This window comes from Fringilla coelebs, assembly GCF_963513975.1.
Source record: "Fringilla coelebs genome assembly, chromosome: 24".
NCBI classification, from domain to species: Eukaryota; Metazoa; Chordata; class Aves; order Passeriformes; family Fringillidae; genus Fringilla; species Fringilla coelebs.
In genome coordinates this window covers 5,168,545-5,196,228 of record NC_140050.1, presented here as the reverse complement: position 1 = coordinate 5,196,228, position 27,684 = coordinate 5,168,545, and the positions used below count along the sequence as shown (strand labels likewise).

The window sequence follows — 27,684 nt, the reverse complement described above, 5'->3', positions numbered from 1 at the left end:
AGAAGAATTTATTGAAAGCACAAGTACAGACTGGGCACCAACTGCTTCTACAATCTCAACAGGAAATAATGGAGCTACAGAAAGGTACAAAGGTTGTTATAAAATAGTTTTAATTTCATTTCATTTTGCATTACAAACATTCTTTGAAAGAGGCAATGGAATTCTGATGGTGTGTACACTTCCCCTCCCCACCCACCTTCCACAATACTGAACCTGGAATTGCTGTTATCAAAATATACAATACATCTGGTCACCATAAAAAACTGGGTTTTGCTGCCCCTCATGTCTTACAACAGGTATAAAAAAATTATAAATATGTACACCCTTAGTTACTCACATTCTTTACATGCAAACACAGGATCCAAAGGGAGCACCCACCATGCTGGGGGCCTGGTTACCCCAAATCCATCTGTGATTTCCATGGGACACCCAGGGTGTCCCGGCCGGGGCCCGGCCCCGGAGCCTCCCCAGAGCTGGGGAGGGTGATGGGGGGCACTGACCAGTCACCCCAGTGCTGCTGGGCTGGGGCCCCTGTGGGAGGTGTTTCACTAGGGAGGGGACAAGCCAGCAGCCACAGAGACCCCTGGCTGTGCCCTCCTGCAGGATTGCTCCTTGGGGAGCTTTGCAGGGGCAGATCCCTGGCTCCAGCACAGATTTAGAGGTACCCAAGAACAGCTGGGGTGATGCTGTCAGCAGGGGTCTTGCCCTCCTCAGGGGTACCCAGCACACCACAGCACCAGGTGGACCCTCACTTGGACCTCACATGCTTCTCCAGCATAATTCATATCCTTGAGAGTCCAGGGAGGAACTACAGAAAGTTAAGACTTTTCCAAACACTCAGTGCTAGGCAAGTCAAGAGCTCCCACACCAAGCAAGGAAATCAGAACTTGCAACACTAAGACAATTAAAAAACAAACTTTGGTCCACAATTTGCAGAAAAACCCTGAAAAAAAGTACAAGATTCTTGTTATTTTGCATCCGAACAGGTTGCAGGTTAGAGGGAAATGTAAGGCAACATCGGATCACACGGAATAGAAGGCAGAATGGCCCGGGAAAGAGTTGTAAGCCAGAAAAAAAAATAAAATTGTTGTATCATTGGGAAAAACTGATCTGCTGCATTCTACTTTTAATAAATTCCCTTCCTAGAACAACATCTGGGCTTATAGGTTCAAAAGGTAAAAAAAAAATCTTTAGCCTGGGTCCTTTTCCTTCTATTTCTGAGCTGTTTGTGCTCATTCTCTCACACCCTCGGCTCTGCTCATCCTCAGCCACGACCTCAGCCTGGAAACTACTCCTGCCCTACAGCTTTAATTACAAAACAAAGAAAATAAAGTACAGTATACACGGGTAATACCACAAAGGAGTAAATTTAGATTACGTTTATACCATCTTATCATTCTATAAAAGGTACTTAAAACTATTTCTTTTGCATATAAAGAGATTAGAATATTTGGTCAACTGGAAATATTGCTAGGCACAGAGGACAGCAACGGCATCAAAGTATAATACAAGGATTCAAACAAAAGCTCAAATGCTGAAGACATGCTCTAAGAACGACGGCGGAGCTACAGCAGCCTCGTTAATCTCCAATTAGGGGCACAAAGGTACCTCTTAAAGGCACCTTTCTAATTGTGGGGTATCCAAGGATTCTCCAAATCCTAGCCAAGCATTTAGGTATATACACACAATTTTGACAAACTCTGATTTATCTTCACAAGTGTCCCACAGCGGCTCTTTTGTCCCTCTGTGAGGGCAGAGCCTGCGGGCTCGCTCCTGACACTGGAATGTGATTTGGCCTTGGGAATGCTCCCCCACCCAGACCTTTGCTCAGCCAAAGGCTCTCAGGTAACTCCCACCTGAGTTTGCAGGTGGCAATGACCCACGAGCAGACTGGGAAGCGGCACAGGGCACACGTGGAGATCGAGACACACACAGGGGGCAGCGAGGAACGACTGCCCTGAGTCACAGCCCAAAATTTCCTTTATCCACTTTGCCAGCTCCCCCTGCTGATCGTCAGCCAGAGCCGCTCCCCCCCTCAGCTCTGCCCATCCCCTCCCTGCAGCTCGGATGTTTTCCCCAAAGAAGTAGAAGGTTTAAGGCACAGGACAGCAGGTGCACAGGTAAGGTGGGATCAACGCAACCGAGTGTTGTGCTGGGTGGGTTGGGAGCTCCTGGTCACCACAATCCTGACTCCAAGGCGCTACAGTGAATTCACACAGTGGTTTTAGGTCTTTCAAGGCATGGATGGGTAAGGAAATTAAAAAAGGCATCAATGTGAAACCTGATAAAACTTGTTGGGATCTGCTTTTTGGGGGAGGAGGAGCAGGAGGGGAGGGGAATTTCCCAGAGCAGGTTCCATAGTGTAAACTTGAACTTGTGATTTTTATTGGAACAGTCAAGATTGTTACCCATCACCGCAAGGTTAGCAAGAGGAATTAATTTTCTTTTTTTTTTTTTAAAAACCGGTAAACTGATTTCTCTTTAAAAAAATAAAATCTCTGGTCTTTTAAGGTCACTTCAGCTGCATTTTAAAGTGGCTTTTTTTTTTTTTCTGGAATGATGGAAGTTGAAACCCTGGTGTCCAGCCTTTTAAGGTCAAGGCTGAACCCCAGAGGTTTTAAGTCAAGTCCATTTTTACTCAGGCCTTCCCAAGCTCTAAATGGTGGACTTGGAGAAGGACACACGCAGGTGATGGTTCTCCCCCAGGTCATGATTGTGGAGGTCAATGAGGGACTGAATGGCTTCTTCCACAGAGCCCATCTGGATCAGAGCCATTTTACGGTCCTTCCTGACAAGACACAAGTTTCAGGCATGTTTAGATCCATTGCAGGAGCTTCCCCAACTTGATCCAAGTTCTTCCATCCAGCACAGAATGAACCCCCCCTGGGACCTGCAGCACACTCACTCTTTAGAGGAGTATCTCTATGGCAAGCACATGCAGCCCTACTGCTCATTCAGTGCTCAGCACAAGGTTACTCAGGAATTCTTTATTCCACAGTCAAACACTGTTAGTAAGGATTCTGCTTACCTTTGAGCCCTTGACTGGAACCAAGTACTTCCACCCTTCCCATATGAAAAGCCCAGAGTAAGGAGAGGACATAATACAAAACACTTACTGGAAGAATTTGAATCCTTTGACCATCCCACCATTGCTCGAAAATAACAACTTAAGATCTTCTTCAGTTACTGAAGGTCTGAAACAAAAAATTTTCCCAGTGAAACAGACGTTGACAGATCAAGATAATCTCAGAAAACTAATTTTCATGATTTTCTAAATTCCCTACCAGCACCCTCTTGGCAAGGCAAGACAATGGAACAGGGAGCTGGGTGAGCTGTCTTGATAGCAATACAGAGCTGTCCTCACACTGAGGCTGCAAACACTTCAATACTCAGCCACACAGGAACTCTCCCTGCGGATACTTACGGAATATTGGACAGATGAAGAGTGGCAGAAGGAGGAAAGATGTTTTGGAAATTTTTGGAGCCTGGTTTCTTGAAGCGATGTAGAGGAGAAGTGCCATAGTCCTTGGTCAGGCCGTGGTCCTCCTGGTTCTCGCGGGGCAGCTGCACTGTCTGGTGCTTGGACAGCGTGATACGAATCGGCTTCCCGTGGAGCTTCTGCCCATTCAAGTGGCTCATGGCTGCAAGGGGAGGACACACCTGACTGCAGGGTACTTCAGTTTTGTCCAGACATGAATTCAAGGCCAGAATTTCACCGCCCTCGCAGACACCACACCCTGCAGGGTCCCTCTGCTTCACTGTGTTCTTTGCCTATTTCCCTCTCGCACCCACGAGCCACTCCAGCCCCAGATCTGCCCCACAGCCACACCCCACACAAGGCCTGGATACATTTGGGTCTTCTGCTGGAAAAGAAGAAACTGCCAAAAATAAAGTTTTGTCCCTAACTGCCCAGAGTCTGACCCTGCCAAGCTTACCAAGCTGGGCCTGATTCCCATCGGCCATCTGAACCAGGGCATTATCTTTCTTATTAAATAAAATCTTCACCCTCTGCACATCACCATAGACTCCTTCAAAGAGGGAGGAAACAAGAACAGTCTTAGGTAGGGAAACAAAAAGTCGAATTCAACTTAACATCAGCTAATCAATCCAACAGCAAAAACATCCATTCCCAACCAGAACTGATCTCATTCCAACCATGGCTACATATTCTGCTCTAATTAAGGGAATTCTTATATAGCAGAATAATAATGGAACAATACATTAAAGAAAAGACATTGGGTTTCAGCAAAAAGCCAAAATCTTACTGCCAGAAGACTGGACAATTTTGCATGCTCTCACAATTTAAAACTCTTATCAAAGACATGCAAAGCAATAACCCATGCAGAACTGAACCAAAACCAAAGACAAACTAAATTAAACAGCAAACTAAGTAAACAATGTAAAACCAAAATTATGCATTCAAAAAAAAGAAAAAAAAAAGAAAAAAAACAAAAACAAAAAGAAAAAAAAAGCAAACTGCAAACTGTACATTTCTGAAGTATCAAAAAGTAATCTCAAATAAATGAAAAACAAGGTAATAAAAAGTGTGAATAATAACATACCGAAAAGAATAAAGAGGCATTGGGGTGTAACTCTCTTTAGAGAACAGCAGAGCAAGGCAGCGGAGGGACAGGGAAGAGGTAAGGAATCGAAGGGGAGAGCGAGGTTGCACAAATCGTCCACAACGAGGAAGGGCAGAGTCCCCGCAGGAAATGGCGAAATTGGTTGATGGATGATGAAGTTTTCAAGATGGTTAATATTGAAGGGCAGGTTGGTTTCCGAAGAGCAGGGTTTGTTTTATTTTTTTTTTTTTTTTTTTTGGAAGGGGAATGTTTTTATTTTTTTGTTTCAAGCAACAACAGGAAGCAGAAGTACCGTGCAGTCAGTTGGCAAAGAAATTCCGGATCGGGGGAAGAAAAAAAATTCAGGGATGGGGAGAAAAGAAAAAAGTAGCAAAAAACACAGGTCAGTAAATACATAAGGAATATGTAGTGTTCCATCAGTCAGATTTATAGAATTCTACATACAATAACTTGCTTACAGAAACAGTTAATAGGTTTTACCTAGTGGAACACAATGATAAAGAAAAGGCATTTTTACTTCAGATATACAAAGGAGTAAGAGACAGTATCCCCCCAGAGTGACTTCCACAGGCTGCAATAACCAATTCAATTGCAATGGCATTCCCTTAAATTCTAAAAATATTTCCTCTATTTACAATTATTGACTTCATGGACCAAGTCACAAAGAGCTTCATTTGCTGCTTTGGGGTCAGGAATTGCAGGAAGCAATCCATGCCATAATACTTGGCTGGAAAGAAACAAGGAACATCCACCTTGGACACCAACCACTGCTTTAAACAAACAAATCATGTAGATGAGCAGCTGTACTGCCACAAATCCCACTCCAAGGTCTGCTGGAAGCACTTGGATAAGGAGCTGGTACCTTGTTTGTAGAGGACTGTTCCCTTCCTGCGCTGTGGCCTGAGCTCAGGGTGGAGAAACCCAAAGTACTGGATCACCACAAGCTGAGACGTGTGGACTGCTCCCACTTTTGTGTAAGAAAAAATGGGGCCCATTTCAGCTCCCATGATTCCCACTCAGGAAAACCCCATGGCAGAGTAGTCACTCCAGGCAATACTGTCTCTTTACTAACTGGTTGTGGCACAGGTAAGTTTCTACAACACTGATTATACAGGCAGTGGAAAAAGTTTCATGTCTGTTAGTTCACAGCTTCAGTCCAAGTCCCAAAGTCTCTCTAGCCCAAAGACAAGCTGGATGGAGAGTGAAGAGCTCCTCAAAAAAACCACAGGGCATGAAGTAACTGCTTGCTCCTGCCTAAAAAGAGCTGTGAGAAATCTGAGAGGTGCAGCACAGCCCCTTGTCCTGCCACTACCATCCAGGCACTCAACAGCTTCCTGGGAACAAACACTTGGAAGCATCACACTGGTCAGGAATAATGATGCCTGCTAATTATCAGGGCTTATGGTAGAACAAACCAGAGATGTGAGTCCCTGGAATGGCAGAGCAGTTTCCAGGCAGCACGAGCAGCAAATCCCAAAATTGTTCCACAGCCCCTGCTGTTATTTCATGCCCTGGAGAGAACAGCAATGACAGGTAAGAGCAGTATGAAACATGATCCAATTGGTTCATCTCATTAAGAGTTAAACATTTTGATCATTCATCACATCCAGGCTTCCCCTTTGATCCAAAGAGGTTTTGTGGTGACTCTGCCATCACTGGTAAGTTTTACAGCTTTGCAAAGTGCTATTAACGTGTGTGCACAGTCCCACCAGTTACAGCTCCTCAGCAGAGCCTCATTACTCTGCTGAACACCAGAGGTTCTACACTTTCAATCCAACCAGATCCAGGGGCTGACTGAAGGAAAATTCAAGCCCCCTGTATCCAATTCCCTTATACCTTTCATTAAACAAGGTTTTTGTTCAAATATTACTTGCATTATTTTTAGAGAAATCCAAATATTTCAACTCACTCAGTTAAGTAGAATTGAAAATGTAAACTGTGAGCTGTTAAGGGGTTTAGCTAAGGAAAAACTTCCAGGAATCCTGGAAGGGGGAAATGTGCAAGCACATGGCAGAGGAAACACTGCACAGGTACAAGGTCAAGCTAGCAGGGATCCAGACACTACACAGAAAGAGCAAAGGTCAGCATGAAGCCACTCTGTAGTTCTGAATTAATGTATTAAAAACTACAACATGCCAAGGAAAAGGAATGGACATGGCTACTCTGTGACCCAAATGACACTATTCCATGGGAATGGTGGGGAGACTCCACACAGAAGAGGGAGGAAGGGACAGGCATTGTAGTCTCTGGGGGACAAGAGCAGGCAGGCAGCATCCTTGGCTTTGAACCAAGGAAGAGCAATTTCAATCTGAGATGGACTTTCCCATTTCCCTTCAGCAACTAGAGTACTGCTCTGCCCTGCACCTGGGGCTGTCAGAGCACGGCAGCGGCTGCTCTAGCGGTGCCGCCTCCTTTGGATACAGCAGGATTTCACTTTCAATGAATTTCAGCCCAATCCGTGTTCAGAAAGTGAAAGCAGAGATAACAGGAAGGAGGAAAAAAAAAAAAGTAAAGTTAGGACTGCACTAACCTCTGGGATCAGATTGCTAACCAGCAGCACGGAGTGCCCTGTCCCAGACAGGCCGGGAATGGCAATCCGTCCTGCTGCAGCCGCCGCAGCTGCTGCTGGAATAGCCAAAGGAGCTAGTGCTCCAGGAACACTTGGAACTGTCAGGCCTGGAAATTAAAGAATATTAACCAGTAAAGAATTAACAGCATGTACTCTAGTGTATTTGCTGCACCAGAAGGGAGAACAGCACACCCTCTGAACCATGCAAGTCGTCATTCCCAAAAGTGCCCATGTAATCCTAAGGGCAACAGGAGCCTCCGCTTCTGGTGCTGCAGGAAATGTTCTGGTTTCAAAGAGGATTTGCTCTTGCAGTGCCTGGTGCTGAGCAGGTGCCTCAGCACTCTGAAGCGTGTTTCACAAGCAGCGGATGAGCACAAAGCCTCAGCTCTGCTGTGCAGGACAGGTGTCACACACAGGGCATGGGGAGGGTCTGTCCAACCAGGGCATGCACAATGTGCTCTCATCACACATGCAACCACCAGGTACCCTGTGCCACCATCACCCAGCTCTCCTGACTGGGAAACACTGCAGCTGCACTGACAGGCATTCCTAGACAGCTCCCACCTCCTGTACCAGCCCTTCAAGGGCAAGAGCTTTAGAGCTCAAGAAACAACTGCTAGTAGTCAATTCCATGGATTAATCCCCAAAGCAGCCCTTCTTGTTTTCTCAGCAGGGCTGGATGTTACCAGAACAGCAATGCCTCAACAGCCCACTCTGCTTGTTTGTCATAAGCAAGGAAATTCCATCATGTTCCCAGAGAGCCAACATGGCTTGGAATGCTGCAAACCACAGCAAGGCTTGTTTAGGCTGGCACTCCTGCCAGCATGTTCAGCACCTCCAGTTTTCAGACTCCTGGCTACTTGTGGAAGCAGCAATGATCTGTTACCTACAGCACGAGCTGTGAACTTCAAAGTTCACCTTAAATGTCAGCTTTCTCAAAATATTTGGGGAAAAAAACTGACAGATTCCTTGCTTCTGCCCACATTTACAGCTGTCAAATAGAAGTCCTAACCTCTGTAATGACAAGAGGAAATTCAAAGCACAAGAACTTTCATCTCCTCACCCCTTCCCCATATTATTTCAAAGTTTGCCTTTACTGTTTCTCCCATCCTGCTTTATGCATTTTCTCCCCATCACCAGGACATTGCCCAGAGGTGCTGCAGCTGCACAGAGCATTCCTAGCTGAGGTGATGTACTGGATCACCATTCCTCCCATGTCTAAATGCCAGCATTTAAAATTTACATGGCTAACCCAAAAACATCACTACTTTGATTTAAAACATGAAGATGCTTCACCTACACAAAACCTACATAAAATTTCAACCTACAATACAGTAATACAGTACCTGTAGCCTGAGGAATGGCAAAAGTAGGAGGAAAGCCAGCTCCAGCATATGGAGGAGAGATTATTCCTGGGGCACCTGGGAAAGACAGACACATTATAAAAAGATGCCCAACAGCAGGAAAACTCTAAACTTCACAGAACAGTGTAATATTCTAGTTGGAAGAGACCAACAAGGATTAGCAAGTCCAGCTCCTAGCCCAACACAGGACACACCCAACAATCCCACTACATGGCTCAGAGTGTTGTCCAAATGCTTCTCCAACTCAGTCAAGCTTGGTGTTGTGACTACTGCCCTAGGAAGCCTGTTCAGTGCTCAGCCACCTTCTGGGTGAAGAACTTTGTCCTTATATCTAACCTAAACCTCCTTAAACTTAGCCAAAAATGCTTTGATCTGTCCTTCAACAGAAGCATTTAGGTGAAAACTCAACCCTAAAACACAACCAGCAATTCAAAAAATGCCTCTCATGTAACAATGGACTCCCAGAGATCACCAAAACAATTCCTGGGCAAACACCAGGTGGCACCAGAGGCACCGACCACAGGATTTGGCACTAATCTGACCCTCAATGATCCCCAAATGTTCTGCCTCAGTTACACTCTATTCAAAGTTTTTGACCAAATACACCAGGATGACATCCCCTCCCCTTCTCCTGACACACTGTCCCAAATGACTGCGCTTGAGATTGCCCAAAAAAATCACCAACAAGGGTATAAGCAAAAGTTGTATTTAATTTAACTACAAAGCACAACAACTGGCAAGATTTGTTGGCAAGATTCACTCTACTTACAAAGGACAACTAAGGCACAACAAGGAAAAGCAAGCAACAACAACAAAACCAAACAAAATCCAGGCAATCAAAACAGAAAGGAATTGAAGTCTACCTAGGTATGTGTGTGTGTAAAAACAGTGTAAACAATGATGAAAAGGAATGCTGCCTAAAGCTCAACACTTCAACTTAACAGTACTTTAACTTGACTTAGACCTAAATTTAGAGCTTAACTGTAACCAATCTAAAAGAGAAATAACATTTAACAGCATTTAGCCTAAATTATAACTATAACTTGACCTAACTTTCAGATTTGCTATGGCAAATATGCAAAGGGTGTGCATGCAGACAGCCAGTGCAAGATAAGGCAACTTTGGAAAAAAGTCCCTCAGAAAGAGCTGAGCCCAGGTGGTGTTTGCAAGGACAAAGCCTAACAAGCACCTCTCAGAGCACAGTGAGAATGAAAAGAAGCCAGGGGGTGCAGGTGGGGTTCACCATGACACACACAGACATCAGCTGGCTCTGTCCTGTTCCCACTTGCTGAACACTCACCAAAAGCAGCTGCCATGGTCTGGTCCAGAGTGGGCTGGCTGTCCCCAGAGGGCAGGTCTGGGCGGGTGTAGTCTCTGCTCTTGTCGTTGTTGTACTTTACATTGAGACTCGTGAGCTTGGAGAAGTCGATGCGCAGCGTGCAGCAGGCGTTGTAGATGTTCTGTCCATCCAGAGACTGAGAGGAAACAAAACCAGTCCTCACCCAAATGCATTCAGAACAAGCTCACAGCAATTGCTCTCTGGAGAGGGAAGGTGGTGTTAGGCCATCCCACAGCTCCACCTGAGAACAGGTATCTCATGTGGAGACAGCTCTGCTTCATTCAGCCCCTCTGGCAGCCTCCAAGTTCCCCGTGCGAACAACTCCCTCCCACTCACACTTTGTCCCTGGGGTAATGTTGGTGTCAGCCCACCCCAAAGCCCACCCAGAACCTGGATTAAACAAGGCAAACTCACGTGAGAATAATCCAGCACTCACCAGTTTGGCATGCTGAGCACTCATGGGGTCAGCATATTGCAGCAGGGCCTGAAACTGGTGGTTCTTCGTGAATGTGATGATTTTCAAAACTGTACCAAATTTGGAAAAGATCTGCAAGATAATATTTGTGTATCTTGTTATCACACTTCCAGCAAGATAATTTCATATTGATCTCTTACTACAAGCAGAAACAAAAGTCTTCTCAGCCTGTCAGCTTTCAATGCAGCCCTGAAGGATTTAAACCACACTGTGGGCATTGCTTGACTGGCATCATGGCATCAGCCTAGAACACACCAGAGTGGCTGAACTGCTCCCTAAGTACAGTTTGCTTATTCTGGGTTAATTAACAGGAATATTCACAAACACCTTCAGGAACTCGACCTCTTCCAGGAATTTCAGGAATTCTTAAATGCAGTCAAGCTTGCAACTTAAAACATGAAGATAACATTAAGCAATCACAGCAGACAGAGGCAACTTTCCAAAATGGCCACCGTCTACGTAGCTCCTGGACATTGTATTTGTTTCCCTGGACCCAGCAGAAGGATGAGGAGCAGCTACTTTTGCTAAAACCTAAAGATAACCTGAAGAACTGTAATTGATCCAATAAAATGGACTAGGAGTCAAATGTCTGGAAATTATAATCATGCAAGAGTGGGGGACAAACTAGCAGCATCTCCTGCAGGTGTGTTGTCTTCAGAGAAGTCTGACAGTTCTGTTCAGAACTTGCATCGTACAAACACAAACCACAGACTTTGCAACTACACCAACACACCAGTTGCTCCTGCCCCTTCCTCCAGAACAATCATCAAGCAGTTGTGGTGACATGTTTTACCTGGTGCAGAACATCTAGAGTGACAGGGTAGAAGAGATTCTCCACAATGATCCTCAGGACAGGGCTCTGGCCAGCCATCGCCATCCCTGCATCGACGGCGGCAGCCGTGGCGGCCAGCGCCACAGCCCCAGCCTGCACCTGGGTCACGGCCTGCAGAGCTGCTTGGGCACGCTGCAGGACCAAAAAAAAACTGTTAGACCCACACTTGTGCTTCCAAAAAACACACAGTCAGCTCTCCTTGAACTCCCTCTCTGCAAACAGCCTGCTGGATTCAGCAGTGAGCAGAACAGCCGTGTGCTGCTCCAAGAGCTGGGGCACATTTGAGACAGAGCCAATAAAGACCACCCCACCCAGTAAGGGCAAGGCAAAAATGGCAACTAAATCAACCATGCAGTACCTATGCTATGGCAAAACCTTGCTCTGCATAAACTGCAGCAATATTATCCCATTTTTTAGAAAAAGGGAAAACCAGGGCTTTTCTGAATCCTAGACAAGGTGAAAAGACTGAAAGATTGATGCACACTTGCCACAGGGATCCAGAAGTGAGAATTGCTTGGGGTTCTACAGGGCCCCCTGACACACAGAACGCTCGTGCTCCAGCTGTGAGAGGCACCCAACAGCAGCATTCCATCTGCACAGCACTGGGAGCTCTGATCCTGTTTGGAATCAGCTCAAGAAGAGCAGACAAAGGGGACGTACTGCAGCCACCCCTGACAAAGAGCCACAACGCTTGAACTTCTTTCCAGTGTTTCTGTCCCAAAAAGTTGCCAAAAGGGGCAGAGCTGAAACTAGGAACTTTTTCCCCTCTGCAGAGACCGTTGGGGGCTCAGAGCCTTGAGATATGCTGGGTTCAGGTGCTGCCACCTCAAAGCAGCACCTACCAGCACCAGACTGTGCTCTACCACAGCTGAGTTCTGCCCCTTCATGGCTGCACTTGATAGAAATTTCTTAAGCATTAGAAACAAACATCCTAAAGCACAAGATGTTACTAAAGTCCATGGATCTCAAGCCAGCAGCAGAGATCTGGCTGTGTGTCCTCCCCCCTCCCTGGAATGATAATGCAGAGAACAAACTGACTGCTTGGTTTGGAGAGTTGTCTGTCTTCAGCTCCTTGTGGTTGGAGAACTGGATGTAGATGGGCTGGCTCCGGAGCACCGGAGTGACTGTGGTATAGTAGTTCACCATGGTGTTGGCTGTCTCCTCTGTGTTCATCTCTATGAAAGCCTGGGAAGTGAAACCCAACAGGGACACGTCACAGCAGGACAGCACCAGGTCACCCCAACCCTCCAACATTTACACACAATGTGGTTTTGCACACAAAACTGTTTAAAATCCAATTATAAGTAGAGCAAATAAGGATCTTCTCTCTCGAAACTGATTTAATGCAAAGCTTCAGTCTCACCCTAAGATCTCCATGCTACGTGTACTTAGATGTAAATGTCTGCAAGAACACAAAAATAGAGCAGCAATCCAGACTCTTCACTTCTCTATAGGGCAGAAAGCCCCCACTGCTCTACACCCTTAGGGGCTTCTCTCCTTCAGAAGAGAAACGTAAGGGATTGTAGCAAGTCACTGCAGCATGCACTTGCATAGAATCACACCATGCAATATATCAGAGGCATCTTTTCATAATTAAGATTAAAGACAATATTTTAAGCAATTATTAAAGTTGGCTTGCTTTTTTACTCCTTAATTTGCAAGACAATTTTAGTTACCAAATTAGTGCACACCACCCCCATTACCCAAGAGTATTTCAGCCATACCCAGCTCATTTACTAGATCTGTAAAGGTGTCCTCAATATGCCACGTTACACAGTGGTAACTCAGCTGTCAAGCAAGCCTGAATGAAAAAGGCCGACTCATGGCACTGCTGTTCAAATAATCCCAGGCCTGCAATTTCCAAACCAGGCCTAACGCTAATTATAAGTGACAACCTGTAATTATGGACTGAGCTCCTTCTGCAGCCTGAAAGTGGTATTTTCTACAGATCATGGGATAATCACAGAAAAGTAAAATAAGAGTATGCAGAAGTTATTGACTCTTAACACATGGCAGCTGTTTAAACAACTTGGAGCCGGTTTCCTGATGACAAACTTATCAAGCCTTTGACACAATCCATGCTTCCAGTTAAGGAGACAATACCTGGTTTTTGCCTTTCAACATCAGAAGATTGGTGACCTTGCCAAAGGGTAAGCCCAAAGAAATGACCTCTGCCTCCGTGACGTCACTGGGGAGCTTACGGACGTGGATTACTCGGGATGGGATCCCGGCACTTCTGTTATCACCTTTGAACTTTTTGCTGTCGTTTCCATTAGCTGTAAGAAGCAAAAGTTACTGCTGATGAGAAGAGTCTGGAAGAAGAAGCACGTACTTCCCACTGCTGACCCACAGGCTCTGCTCCCCAGCCAGTTACTGCACTATTACAGAGAAATTCCATAGTCTAGGATAAATTGAGGCTGAAGACACGTGGTTTTACTCTTTTTTTTTCTTCCAAATTGCATGATGGGAATAACAGCCAAATGCCACTGCAATGGAATCAATTCTCCAGTGGCCATTTCCTAGTTTGTGTAAAGCTCACACCTACCCACTCATATTTTAGTGCAAGTCTGAGCCACTAACCCCAGATTGGTGCTTTATTCCTTTCCATCTGGCCTAGTCTTGTTGGCAGATATTTATTATTATTATTATTCAGCACCATCCCACAAAAGGCCTAGTATGTACTAAAAATGAAGAGATTTTAAAATTATGACTAAAAAGGAAAATCCAGGCCTCCTTGCAGTACTTATAAATTGCTGTGCTGGTTTCCATGCAATATTACCTGCAGAAGGAGAGTTGCTGCTCATGATAAAGGGTCCGTTAGTAGTAACACAAGGAGAGAAAAGCTCCTCAGCTGCCCGCTGGAAGAGAACAGATGACAGGTAAATGGACAGCATTTTACTCAATTCTATCCAGGCACTCCTAAAGCAGAACAACTGAGAAAGCTGGAGAGGAGTTGAACACAAGTGTAAGTGAAAACATACTGACAGTGGGCAGTGAAGCTCACCTCCATGAATTAAATATCAGTCAGATCCAGTTTGGTAATGGAGCAGCACTATCCAATATCTCTTTTCAGCTCAGCATTAGGGATCTCAGGGCTGGAGTGTTGCTGAGTTGTGTGAAGTGCTGTGCACCAGGCACCTTCTCCTGTCATACGTGGCAAAACAGGTTTCTGACTACTCCCATCCCACAAAATTTTCACTCTGAAGCTGCCAAAACTATTTGGGAATGACTTGGCAGTTATGAATCAAAGCTGTGCATTTTGTGCCTCATTCCTGGAAGTGTTTGTGCCCAGGCTGGACAGGGCTTGGAGCACCCTGACCTGGTAGAAGGTATTTTCTGATACAGCATTCCCTGTAAAGTCACCTAAATCACTTCAACTGACCAGGACTGGTCCAGCCCAAGTAGTAGATACAAAAAACCATTACTAAGACAAAAGCAAACATGCCTATGAATGACTTCTTAGCACAATCTATACTTGCACACACATCTTACAATCAAGCATGGCTTAATTATAAGTAAATTACACGGAAGACTTCAAATTCCATTGTAAACTGTGAGCAAGCACGATACCACGGATCTAACACACAAAAGCACTTTCTTATCATTTTTTTACATTACTCTTCCACAGAGGTGCCACACCAAAGCTTTCATCAATAGAAAAAAAGCTCAGAACTCATCCCTGCCTTGGCAGCTCCCACCCACTTCAATGGAAACATACCCTGCTCCACACCATGGCACCAGAAACCCTTATCTTCCACACGCCCTGTATCTGGTGGCACCTGCAGAAACAGGAGCCGTGCAACAACAAAAGCTCTGTGCACTCCCCCAGCAGACAGGCTGGGAAAGTAGGTCACTGAGAGCCCCAGAACACCCAGCTACAGACACACGGTTTGGGGTTTTTTCTTTCCCCCTCAAATCTTGAATTTCTCGTTTGACTACTCACTGCCAGCTCTTCAAAGAGGCTTCAAGGACTTTGATGTCCCGAAGATGAGAATTAGGCCAGGTTCCAAGCCACTGTTCATGAGCTGCTGCTGGTCACCTGCAAGCACTGACCAGCTCCCACCAAGGCTCTGGCCTAGGCCTCCTCCTCCTCCTCACATGGTGCAGTCATTAGCACTGGGCCTTTTAACAGCTGTTCTAATTAGCACTTCGATTCCTGAGTGCAGCAAGAGGCAAGCTGGGTTGGGAGGCTATTAGACTATGATCCCATCCTTTGATGACTCAAATTAAGACATAATTCCAAGGCTAGAAAAAAATCCTCTGGTTTGCTGTTAGAACACTCTTGTGCCTGCACTGCTGCTGCCACTCCAGGTACGGCTTCCTGTGCCACGGCCTGGGATACACCTGGCAGCTACTGACAAGAGCCACTCACCAAAACATAGCCCTACCCACATAATCAGGTGTTTCTGGCTTGATGAAAGCCTTTGCATCAGGCCTTAACGGGACCTGAATGTTTTATAACATCTTCTTAAATATTAACTTGTAAAATTCTGCACATCCAGAACTCTTTCAGTAAAAATTGGTGCATCAGTGCAAACATAGCAGGCAGCTCCTGCAATCCCATCATGGAAACACTGGGAGAATGAGCCACATATTTGGCTCTCACAGAGGCAACACTAGGAAACTATAAACTGGAAAAACAAGCATTTATACCATTATGGAAAGAATTTAGCTTTCCTAATGGCTTGTTTAAAATATACATTTTCTTGTGTATTTGAGAACTTCCTCACAGGCAGGGATGGCAAGGATGTCACTGCAGCCAGGCTCCACACGTTCATGTCTCTTTAAGGAGAGCAATTTCCAATCCACTCCCCTCTTATCTTGGAGACAGCCTGTGCTGCCCACTGCGACCAGAGCTGGGAGGCAGAGGGGGGATGATTGTTCAACATCAAAAGCAGCAGCAGTCAATTTGTAAGCTTCCCAGCTGGAAGTACATGCAAACAAGGAGGGAAGACTGCCACGGTTGGAAAAAGGCAGTTATTCCAAAGTCTTTTCTCTACACAGGGAAGTTTACACACAGTACATGTAGTACTTTGCAGTCACACTGAAGTTATTCCCCACATCTCCCAGTGCAGGAGTGGCTGCTGAAGTGCGAGAGGAGCAGACCCAGCGCCCCAAGGGGCCTCAGTGGTCACCCTGTGCTGCCATGCCCTCTCCAGCACAAGGAGGCTGCACGAACCATGACTTTTCATTTATGGGTGTTCTTCCTCTGCTCCTGTTGGAGCTGATATCGGATAACCACAGGAAATAGTTGCTTTTTTGGAACAACCAAACTCAAGGCAAACTGAAACCCAGTTGTCTATGACCATGCCCACAGTAATGAGCACTCAAAAGCCTCCCTACCCTTATACTGCAGGGATCACCAGTCTCCTTCCATATTATTTTCTGTCTTTTCTTTCAGTACATGTTAGAAACACTAAAGAGTTTCTTTAAAACCATGATATAAATTCAAATGTTTCATACCAAGTACTCAGTTCAGTAGAGGCAGAGGAACCAAAGCAAGCCTGGTTGGTTGAACAGGTTTAGAAGAGTTTCTCACCAACAATGTACCCACTGGCTATTTTGAATTATACTGGGAAAGACAGGAGAGAAGTTACTGATTCTGAAGTTTCATATAATTTAATTTAGTTTTAAAACAGAAGAAATCCAGCCAAGGGCTGTGAGGGTTCTTGGTGCTCACCTATATCTACCCACAGCACTGCTTCTCTCCCTGTTGCACTCTTTCAGGGAGGCCCAGCTGCACTTCAAGACACAATTCTCCAACCCCCAGCTCCCATCCCTGCTCACAGAGGCATTAATTACACTGACATTTCTGCTCAGCCATTCTTTCACAGCTGGTATTTTTATGACGAGATTAACAGAAGCCACAGTGCACTCACAGCACATCAAATTCCTCATTTGAACTAACAAATCCCCCCTTCCTGTTGACTGAAAACAACCACCACTTCTGGAGTTACACAGCCAGATCCTACCTAGAGCAGGGTAGGGCTGTTTCCACCACCCAAATCCCCAGTCAGCAGCACACTGGCACCAGGGAAACCCTGCTGGGAGGGGTTTCCATGCCAGCAGCCTCCTCTGGCCTGATGCTCCTGACTACAGAAGGCCCCTTGCCCGAGCTGCATTAATTTAATCACACACCGTGCTCCAGGCAGCCCTGCTGCCAACAATTCCTTCATTCTCTTTTCAGACTCAGGGAGAGGCAGGCTCCTGCAAGGTACAGCTTAGCATTTCATATCTCCCCCAGTTGTATTTTTGACCACACCCCAAACTCTAAGCCTTGCCTTGCTTTTGTAAAAGTAAAGCCTAAGAATTTTTAGTCTGTCCAGGCTCTTACTTAAAAAGCAACAGCTGACTCACATACACTACATATTGCCTCACTGCCAGTAGGATTTTACCTGGCTTACAACACCTTGGAATGAAGCCAGAGATTGTCTCAGCTTCTATCAGCACACCTAGAAGTGCTACAGAAATTCCCAGCTGCCCTATATAATCCTTTATCTACTTAAGATCCAGCACTTACTTTAAATGGATTACAGTAAGTCAACTGCATCCTGCCTGTGCAAAAGGCTAGAAACAAACAGAAACTACACCACCATAAAAAATATTTATTTCAAGTCAAATACATGATATTAATCAGCTTTTAGCCAGAAAGCAAAATTAAAGCAAAGGCAAAAGGACTGTGTGGGAAGGAAGGGGACAATGACCAAAAAAGCCAGAAGCCACAGGCTGGTCAAGCTCAAGATCTACAAAAAGCTGTTTCTCTCCATGCTCCAATGAGGAAACCCTATGGAACAGCAGGACTGTCTCTGGATGTGGGGCACCTTACACTGCTCTGACAGACTTGGGATAGCAGTACTTTGAGAGGGAAAATGTGGATTTTGGAGGCAACCAGGCCATCAGCTAACAGACACAGAAAGCAAAGCAGGGAACAGCAGCACCTGGCAACCCCCTCTGAAAAGAAATCGGAACAAATCTGTCCTGTAAGAAGCCAGAGCACACGAGCATCGTTATTCTTAACTTTCTCTAAATTTGGAAAAATATTGTAGAGACAATAAAAGACCACTGTAATATTTTTTCAAAAATGAGTCAGACCACTGAGCTCACAAAAACCCTCTGCTCTGATCAAAGAGGCAAGAAAATGCCTCTGAGCACAGGAGGAGCAAGTGGCTCATCAGGGGCTGTCCAAGGTCAGTCCCAGAGGGACGCAGGAATGCTCTGATCCTTCAGTTCACAGCTCAAATCTCTGTGAAGAAACTATTAAGAAAAATCCAGTCTGATGACATCATCATCACACTCATGTTACATTCCAACATTTTTTGCTGAGAGATTCGAGATTCAAGAATGGAACTAAATTTAAACTACTAGGAAGGATGCCAGCTTTCCTTGCCTTCCACCAAAGACTAACTTCCAGCACAGCTCACTTATGTTTCCCCTCTATTCCCCTCTCCTGCCTCCAGCACTCTTTAGTCATTTGAAGTAGTGTGAAAAACATTCCAATTTGGGTCACAAACAAACCATGAGTCAACTTTTTTTGTGAAACACTTCTGAAGAACACACACACACCTGCATCCCCAACAGTCTCCAGGAAGCTGGGAAGTTAAGGCCAACACAAAACAACTTCAAGATTCCACAATGTGATGCTGCTCCCACTTCGGTGTCACTCACACACTGGACACACAATTTATCATTTGATCAGAACCAAAGCAGTTGGGATCAATTTTGTTCACTAAATTGCTCATGGCTGATGTACCAATTCAACACATATACCATTAATCAAATTAAGTCCATCCCAGCAGTCAGCATATTCCATGGACAGTGGATCTGCGGCAGAGGCATCAGCCTATCTGGCAGACACAAGGGACACTTATTTTCAACCCACACTCTGCTCAGCCAAACACCAGTCACCTGCCACTTCAAGCTTTTAAAACTGTTACAGCCTGCCTCTTGCCAGGACAAGATTGAGGCTGATATCTCTACAAAGCAGCCAATGGCAGGCTCCCCACTGGGATCCCCAATGGCACACACACACTCCCAGCCCCTTTGAAGCTGGGTGAGACAGTCAGAGCACGGCAGTTTCCTCACACAGTTCTGCTGCAAATGCCAGCACTGTTTCTAAAGGCTGCAGACAGGCCCTGGAGTTCCTAAAAGCCACGAGACCCTCTAGTGCTGCACCTGCACACCCCATGTGTTTTGGCAATGAGCTCTATTAGAGCTCAAGCACACACCAGCCTCACAGCAAAGCCGGATCCCCAACCCACTCATCCCTCAGCCCCTCCTAACTTTCCTTCTCAGTCTTTGCTACTATGGAGACACCCTGTGAAACAAACCTGCCCTTTGAGCAAATAAAAGGTGTGGCCAGTTTAAATAGCCCAAAATTCCTAAACTCCAAGTGCTGTAGCAATGCAGTCATGCTGGCTTGGTAGGGCAGCACACGCCCAGGCTTTATGATCCACTGCTCCCAAGCTGAAATTTAACTACTTAACCTTGAGTTTTCAAGGCATTGCCACGGAGCAGAGAGGCCTTGGCAAAGCTCAACAGAAATCCTATCAGGGAGAAATAGTGCTGGATGAGTCACTCCAGGAACACAGAACTCATGGAAGGACATTTCTGCCCCGTCTGTCAGGGGGCCAGTGGAACACCTGGGTTTAGCAGGAACTCTCCAGGCAGCACAACTGCACCTGAACTGTGGCTGTGAAAAGGCAGCACCACAAATGGGAGGGCTCAAACATTGGCCCAGCAGGGCACAGCATTCAATGTGCTCTCACAGGAAGCTTGAAAGAGTTGTACCAGAGCCATGGGGAATGTGTAAATAAATAATACTTCCTCTTCTTGCTGGTGTGAGAGGACAAATGCAGCACCAGCATACCTGCGTTTTCCAGTCTGACAGTACCTGAAACAGATGTCAGAGACCAGAGTCCATCCCTACAACTTAAAAATGTGCAGTTGAGTGGGTTCACATGTATTAAATATTCTCCTCATTTTTTTTAAATCATCACAGACTGAGGCCAAAGCAGTCCTGAGGTTTAAATCCAGTATTTTCTAAAACCACTTTATCAACAGATATATGACTTGAAGACCCAGGTGCAAAAAGCAGCATGCAGCACTCTCAGGTGAGATGGAGCTGCTTGGCACACCCAGGTGACCTGATGCCACCCAGCAGCCACTGCCATCCCTGTCCCCTGCCACCAACATGTGGTTCCCATGTGTGCTCACGCCTGATGGGGAGGCCACAAGAGCCAGCTTGTTGCAGCCTCTAACTAAAACCATAGGAGGGGACTGGAATTTCCTCACAACATTCTTGGCCCACTGCCTGAAGCCATAATTACTGTTCCCATGGCAAAGATCCTGGCTTCACCACAAATCACTTCTATGCAGTCAGCTTGTATCACACTCCAGCAAAGCCTGTTTTAAAAATTAACTTCTCAAACGCCACACAACTGCACTTTTGGTTTCTGGAAGGGAAATCTTTCAAGCAGAGCTTGACTTAGCCAAGAAACTATGGGATTATTCAGCACCTAAACTATTCTGAGACTTTGCCAATCACCAAAATGCAATTTCACTTATAGAACAGCGACGTGTCACAGCTCATCCTCTCTCTAGTCCTGCTCAGAGTGTGAAGGAACACTGATAAGAAGGGAAATTAAACAAAGGGCAAAGAGACACAACAGAGTGAGACCTTGATCAGACTACTTGCAAGAGGCAACTGCAGGGTCAAAGAGCACCTCAGAGCTCAAACTCCATGCCTCCATCTTAGGGCCATACTTACTTCCTTTTCAGACAGCAGCGAAATTATGGGAAGAAGTAAGTCTTACATCATGTGTTTCTGATCTGCAGGACATTCCAGAAGGCTGTGCATCAGGAATCCCCACACCAGAATGGCAATGAGCTTCCTAAACAAATTCACACACTTTAAACTGAGGAGCCTAGAATGGCTACTACAATTACACCTGATTAAAAACAAGACCATTGGGCAGTACAGTACTCAGAAGAGTAAGCCACTGGAACACCTGGGGGCTTCTTAAGTTAAAGAAACTAAACTTAATTAAGACCTCAGAAAAAATTAGTAAGAGGGTGTAAATACTCTTGATATGTAAATTAAGGATGTGAGAAAATAAAATATGCCAGCAGTCTGCCTTTTAAAGCAAATGTTGAGCAAACAGAAAAAAAACCTACTTTCATGAAGTTTTCAGCTTTCAAGTTAAGCTCAGCAGTCACAGCAAGACACCAAGAGGCCACTGGGAGTTTGCTGTGACACGTTGCCCAGCAGTGGTTTGAGTCACAGGCACTTTTCCTACTTGTCTGAGCCAGCTTTGGGACATTCCAGTCACAGTATCAGATCATGGACAAGGTCACTGAGCATGGCAAGAGCTGACAGATTTTGGGGACTGTCATCTTTCAACACCCAAATTCCTACCTTCTATGTACACACACATCAGGAAGAGTAAATTTACACCTCAGATTAAAAACCATTTTCCAGCTCAGATCTCCATGGGTGATCTGGTAGTTCAGTCAGGAAGCTCTCATGAGCACAGGTGACAGAATGGACACCTCAGTCTGTGCTGGATGCCAGAGCAGGGGAAGCTGTCTGACATGGCTGACCCAGGCAGATGATGGGAGCACAGGAAAAGCTTCACTTTGCTCTCAGAAATGCAGACTCCAGTTTACCAACAGAATCCCATGACACCCAAGCACTAACGAAGGGAATCCTATTACAAGAGCTACACCTGCATATTCAATGACTTAAACACAATCACATAATGTGGCTACAGCAAAAATCAGTCAAAAGCTTACCTTTACCAAGATGATTCAGCTTTCCTGCTTGCTCCTGCCACTCTTTAAATTTAGATTCAACTTTCTTTAAACCTGCCCCATCTGACTTGACAAGAAACTTCATGTTCCATGCACAATTTAGTCTCACCCCTCCCTACCTGCTGTCCAACCAGCAGAGCCGTGGGTACAATGCTGTCCCATGCCAGAAGTGAAAGCACTCAGAGGGGATTGCTCCCAGACCTCATCTGACTGGAACCAGGGTCTGGAATCGCCCCAGATGGGTGCAATGAGGCAGGCAATCCCACACTCCAAAATTCCAAGCTTCACAGGGATCTACAACTACAGTTTTAGAAGCTTCCTGGTTAAGTTTACTTATGTAAAACCACTTTTAAAAGTTACAAATTACACATTGTTAAAAACCAGGGGACCTTAACCAACATTAACCAGTTTCCCAACAGAGGTATCAAACTGCTCTAGGGATGCCTTGGTCCACCTTTCATAATGGCTAAGAACTATTAACCAACCTTATTGTCCAGGCTCAAGCCTCTCCTCCTTGCATCCGATGGCAAACTGAGCTCCTTGCACCAGTCAGCATTTTTACCCAAACCAGACACTATAATTAATTCAAATTTGAGATTCCTGCAGGAGGAAAAGTAGGAGCAACCTTTCCCCCACAGCTGTTAGAGCCCCTTCAGACCCCTAAAGCACTGCCAGGCTGTCTGTGCTTAACACAGCTCATTCTGTACTTCCAAAACAAAGCTCTGCTGGCCAACAGCACTTTCTGTGTCACGCTCCTACCCCATTCTGTAGGGCTGCTGGTGTTCCCAGTGCACCAGCTCTGCTCCACACCAGTCCCATCCCACGCCATCACTTCCCTGGCCCTTCTGAGTGGTCACTGCCTCCCCATGTGCCATCAGCTGCACTGCCAATACCCAACACACACACACAGGGCTGAGTTCACTGCAGTCCTGACCCCAGAGTTACAACATTGGCCAAACCAAACCCTAACCCTTCAGCCCACTCTGGCCTTGCACATTGCCAGCTCGGTGTTTCACGGCACCGGTGCTGATCCCGTGAAGTGACGCCTGTTGCCACCCGTGGCTGATAAGGAGCCTCCTGTCAGCACTCTGAGTTTAGGGCTAAGGCTGCCCTTTCCAAACCTGAGACTAGAAGGGCAAAGGTCATATTTACTGTACCCACAAGAGATAAAAATCAGCTGCTAAACCCTCCCTTTTGTGGCAGAAGGATTTTTGACATATAACTGAGTAGGAATTCACACAAACAAAGGAAATGGAGTTCTCCAAAGGAAAAGGACCAGTTTCTTCATGGAGAAGCATTGTCTAGCACACAAGTAACAAGCATGGCTTGACATTTTAGCAGGGAAAGGGCTGTTTCTAAGTGCAATAAAGTTGATCATCCATGCCTAAATGACAAGAGCTAAATGCTGAGCCATAGCATAAGTTTTAAATGCACATGAAACTGAATTACCTTCTGGTTAAAACCGATTTATGTGGTACCAGAAATAACCCTTTACAGCTGAAGATCTACATTTGGTGAGGCTAAAACTAGGTCAGATGCTGAGCAGTGTAAAAAGAGAGAAAAAGTGAGAAGTGCCTACCTTTGTACCAACTGTTATATCTTGGACAATGCTGTAGAAAAAAGAAAGAAAAGGATTAAAAAAGTTAGATAGGTTTGCCACAAAAATCCAGCATAGTTTACAGTAGTAAGAAAAAAGCAAGTCAAAGTGCACAGTTGTCTTTGCAGGTGAGCCAAGGACAGTTTATACAAGGAAAAATTATTAGATGGTGATGGTGGAGACCCAAGACCCAGCAGTGCCAGAAAACTGCAGCTTTCCCACTCCCTATGGCAGCACCTGCTCCTCCTGCAAGGGCACGGGGTGGGGTTGAACCCCCCCCGAGCCCAGCAATGTGACCTCAAACTCTGACCACACCGAGAGGAAAAGCATCACGAGTCAGCTCTGTCACCAACATCCCCTTCTGAGGTTCCTGTCCCCAACACCCACAGAGCCCCAGGCAGGCTCTAGCACGGCTGAGAGACCAACATCAGAGCTCTGGTGGTCACACCAAAGCTTTGTGTCCCAGCAAAGAAGGAGCCAGGGCTCACAGCAGCCCTCATGCCATGCGAGCACTGCCAGAGCAGGGCCAGACCAGCAGAGTGCCCAGAGGTCGAGCCTGAGGTACACCCTACACAGGATCCCTCTAATAATTCTACTAAAAAAACAGTTATTAAACTCCACCTTAGACACTTAAGTCTCGTAAAATGAAGACTTTCTGATTAACTAAGATGAAAAAAACACCACACCAGATCCTGTCAGCACTGAACACTCTATACCACACCACACACCTCCTTACAGTAATGTCCACCAACGCAGTCAGAATGGCTTGTCTACAGCCTGGGTGATCTTCCAGAGCCTTAGAGCATCTCCATGTTACTGTTTCATGGGAGTGCTCCAGACAGCCTAAGAATTCAGTTATACCCTTGCACTAGTGATTCTGGTTTTTTGTAATAAATTCCAACCCCCTGTAAAGCAGCAACACAAAATGTAGAGTAGAAAGGAAGCCTTTGGACTGCCATGGACACAGCTCTGCCTGGTTCCACTCCTTTTAAAGAGCTGCCTGTAATTCCAGAGCACAGGATGCAGCAGTGGCCAGCTGACTGACCTGCAGCAGCTCCACAGAGCAGGGTGACACACAGCAGATAGGGCAATCCTTCTTGAACCAACAATAAGAAACCCGAAGTACTCAAGAACAGCTTTACATGGTGATTTAATGTAAGAAAACTTGCATTTACTAGTTTTTGCTGCCCCTCCTCCTGCAGCAATTCATAACTTGCACCAAAGCCACTTGAGTGTCCCCTTTACAAACGAACCACAGCCCTAGCAGGAGCCAGCTCAGCTCCTCACACTTCCTCTTCCCCCAACGTGCCGTGTCATCATAACCCAGCTCTGCAGCTGGAGCCAGAGCCCGGTGCCCACGCGGATAGCTCCGCATTTTCCAGGCGAGTCCTCGGAGGAGGCCGTGTCTGACACCGCTGCTCACCTGCCGGGCAGATGGGCTGGCTGCACTCGAGGGTCAGCTCTAATGAACTAATGAAACCCATCTGCATGGAGCACTTCAAGGAACCAGCATCCCTAAACACAGCACACATTCCACGGCTAGCACATAAACACTAATCCAGGCATTTCCAGAACCTTAAAAAAAAAAAACTACTGCCAACAAAGCACAGTAAGAACAGGGAATGCCCCACATTTCCCAAACTCCCGAACTTACCCCAGAGCAGTTTCTCCCACTTCCTGTTCCTCCTGTGGGCCTCTCACACAGGAAATGTTTTACATGAAGTGCCTTAGCAGGGGATGGCATTTAGAAGTATGCAACAGGAAGAGTCATTTTATTTGCCAAGAACTATCGATTCCTGGGATATTGTTGTAACCCACTTGATAACACATTTTAAAGGAAACAAGCTTCAACAGTATTTTAGAATTTTTATTCAAGAAACATGCAACTTATTTCCAGTTCACACACCCCCTCAGTAAATTATCCTAAGCTTTCTTCTACTGTCCTGCACATCGGCCTTCAGGTGGGGATTAAAACTCTTCCCAGTTCCAGAAGCAGAGGCTATAAAGCCCTTCAGAAAAATTATTTTTCCCATGGAAAAATGGGATAATTCCTATGCAATAAGAGGAAAAAATAAGCAGCACCAGTAAAACCTCCAGGTCATTTTCCAAAGCAGGATTGCCCATAAGGACTCCTCCCATGTTTAAACAAAGCAACTTATTCAAGGGGGATCATTCAGGCACAGCTCAGGATCATTTTTGGGAGAAGGAGATGGGAGCAGCCTTGAGCCAGGGGCCACTCGCTGCCAACTCGGCAAGAACGTAAAACTACTTTCTGAAGCAGCTTTTGAAGTTTCAGCAGGAGACACTTTTACGGGGCAAATGGATCCTGCACCGGGATCTTCAAAAGATGAGGGGTAACTGATCTCATGTGTTACACCACAACTTCTACATTCAAACAGCAACTACTTTAACACGCACAAAACATCCGCCTTCCCTGAAACTACAGCTGATAACAAACCGATTTTTGCCACTAGAATGTGTGATCTCATGTGCTGAGAATCTGTTTGGTTTGTTGTTTTTTGGGTTTTTTTTTTTAATAGTATCATTCAACAGGATGAGCAACTGGTTAAAAGCAGCAGAGCGATCCTGGACTGCAAAAATTGTAAGATACAGTACTTTCATGGGTTTTAAGATGAAAACAACTGAAACGCCACATTTTCAGCGTGTAAAAAAGCCCAGACATGTGACTACGCCCAGACCAGTGTTCTGAGGCAGAAAGCGAAAAGGCACTAATTTGGGCTGCCCGTACTTAGGGCTCGGGGAAAACAAACTTCTTACTCGGAGGCCTTTAGAAATATTTTAACTACTGCTCGCTAGAAGAAACAAAAAACCACATCACTAAAAAAAAACCCACGCCAGACAGGAGAAAAGAAGCACGGAGAGCTCGTTTTCGAGAGAGATCCCCTGATAAAACACCCGCTTTAGAGCGAACTCTGCCGCAGAGAGGCCCCGCCGGGCGGTGGTTAAAGAGGAATCGACGCTGCCCAAGACAAAACTTGAGCTCTGGAAACTCCCCGAGTCCCAGCGTGCGGAGGGAAGTTTTCTCTCCCGGAGTTGCGCGGGACAACGGGAGCGGGGCCGGGCCCGCGGCTGTACCTGCGGCGCTCAGGTGAGGCGGCGAGAGAGCCCTGCCCGCCCTCCTCCCCCATGCGAAACTTGGGCGAGCGAGAGCCGGTCACAAAAGGAACCCAGCGAGAGCCCCCCCGCCCCCGCCCGCGGAAGCGCCAGACAATGGGAGGGAGCGCGGCCGTGAATCACCGCCCGCCGCCCGGCCAGGTGCGCCCGCCCCGCCCGCTCCGCCCCCGCGGGGCCGCGCCCGGGCCCCCCACCCGCCCCCGCGGCGCTCCCGGACCGCCGCCCCCCGCCTGGTCCCGACGGCTCGCCGTGAGCCGCCCAGGCCGGCAGCCCCACAGCTCCCCTCGGCCGGGACTCCCGGAGCCCCTCCGGGCGGGACCCCCGAGCTCTCCAAGGCCGGGACCCGCGGTGCGGTGGGAGAGCATGCGGGGCAGGATCGCACGAGGCGGCGCACCGGGCCCGCCCCTGCTTTCCCCGCCGCCCGTGGGGAGGGGTCCGGGCAAGTGGAGGTGGCCCCCACGCGAGACCCCCCCCCCCCCCACCTCCCCCGCCCGCCCCGGCCGCGCCCGTGGGGCCCCCACAGGTATCGCCCCAGCTCCCGGCGCGGGTCCTCGACCCGGGCGCGCCCGCAGCACGGGAGGGGCCCGGCAGCGCCGCTCGCGGCCCCGACGCGGCGCCGGGCGGGACTCACCCGTCCATTGCACACGGAGACGACCCGTCGGGAGCGGAGTGGAGGCGCCGCAATAGCGGGACGAGCGAGACCGCTCCGTGTTATAGACTCACAAAATGGCGGCGCCGCCCGGCCCGCCTCGCCCGCGCCGGCGCTCCATTGGCCGGCGGAGCTGTCACCCTGACGGGGGGACGGGACCTCCCGCCTCCCGGGGTTGGCGCCCTGGCTCCCCGCGCGAAGCCGATTGGCCGCGCTCGGGGCAAGGGGCGGGGCGAGTCGCCGGTGCGCGGCGCCATTCGGTAGGCGGAGGGAGGCGACGGGGAGGAGCCATCTTCAGAGCGGGAAGGAGGCTGGGATGACGCCCAGAGCCG

At 47.0% G+C, this 27,684-nt stretch overlaps 1 protein-coding gene across 2 annotated transcripts; it reads right to left on the bottom strand.

Annotated features, from left to right (window-relative positions):
* Window positions 1–114: 114 nt before the first annotated feature.
* PTBP1 (polypyrimidine tract binding protein 1) lies at window positions 115–27,443 on the bottom strand. 2 transcript variants are annotated; one of them, XM_084221176.1, is made up of 15 exons: window positions 27,335–27,443; window positions 23,551–23,581; window positions 13,942–14,020; window positions 13,266–13,438; window positions 12,201–12,347; window positions 11,124–11,294; window positions 10,292–10,402; window positions 9,817–9,991; window positions 8,499–8,573; window positions 7,114–7,259; window positions 4,563–4,596; window positions 3,936–4,028; window positions 3,425–3,641; window positions 3,117–3,194; window positions 115–2,788 (listed from the first exon to the last, which is right to left on the bottom strand). In XM_084221176.1, exons 1-15 carry the CDS (start codon window positions 27,340–27,342, stop codon window positions 2,656–2,658), a joined length of 1,671 nt encoding a protein of 556 aa, XP_084077302.1. In that variant the 5' UTR covers window positions 27,343–27,443; the 3' UTR covers window positions 115–2,655. The 2 variants fall into 2 exon arrangements, with proteins under 2 accessions (XP_084077302.1, XP_084077303.1); XM_084221177.1 differs by lacking the exon at window positions 23,551–23,581 and having other exon boundaries at window positions 116–2,788; window positions 27,335–27,398.
* Window positions 27,444–27,684: the final 241 nt, after the last annotated feature.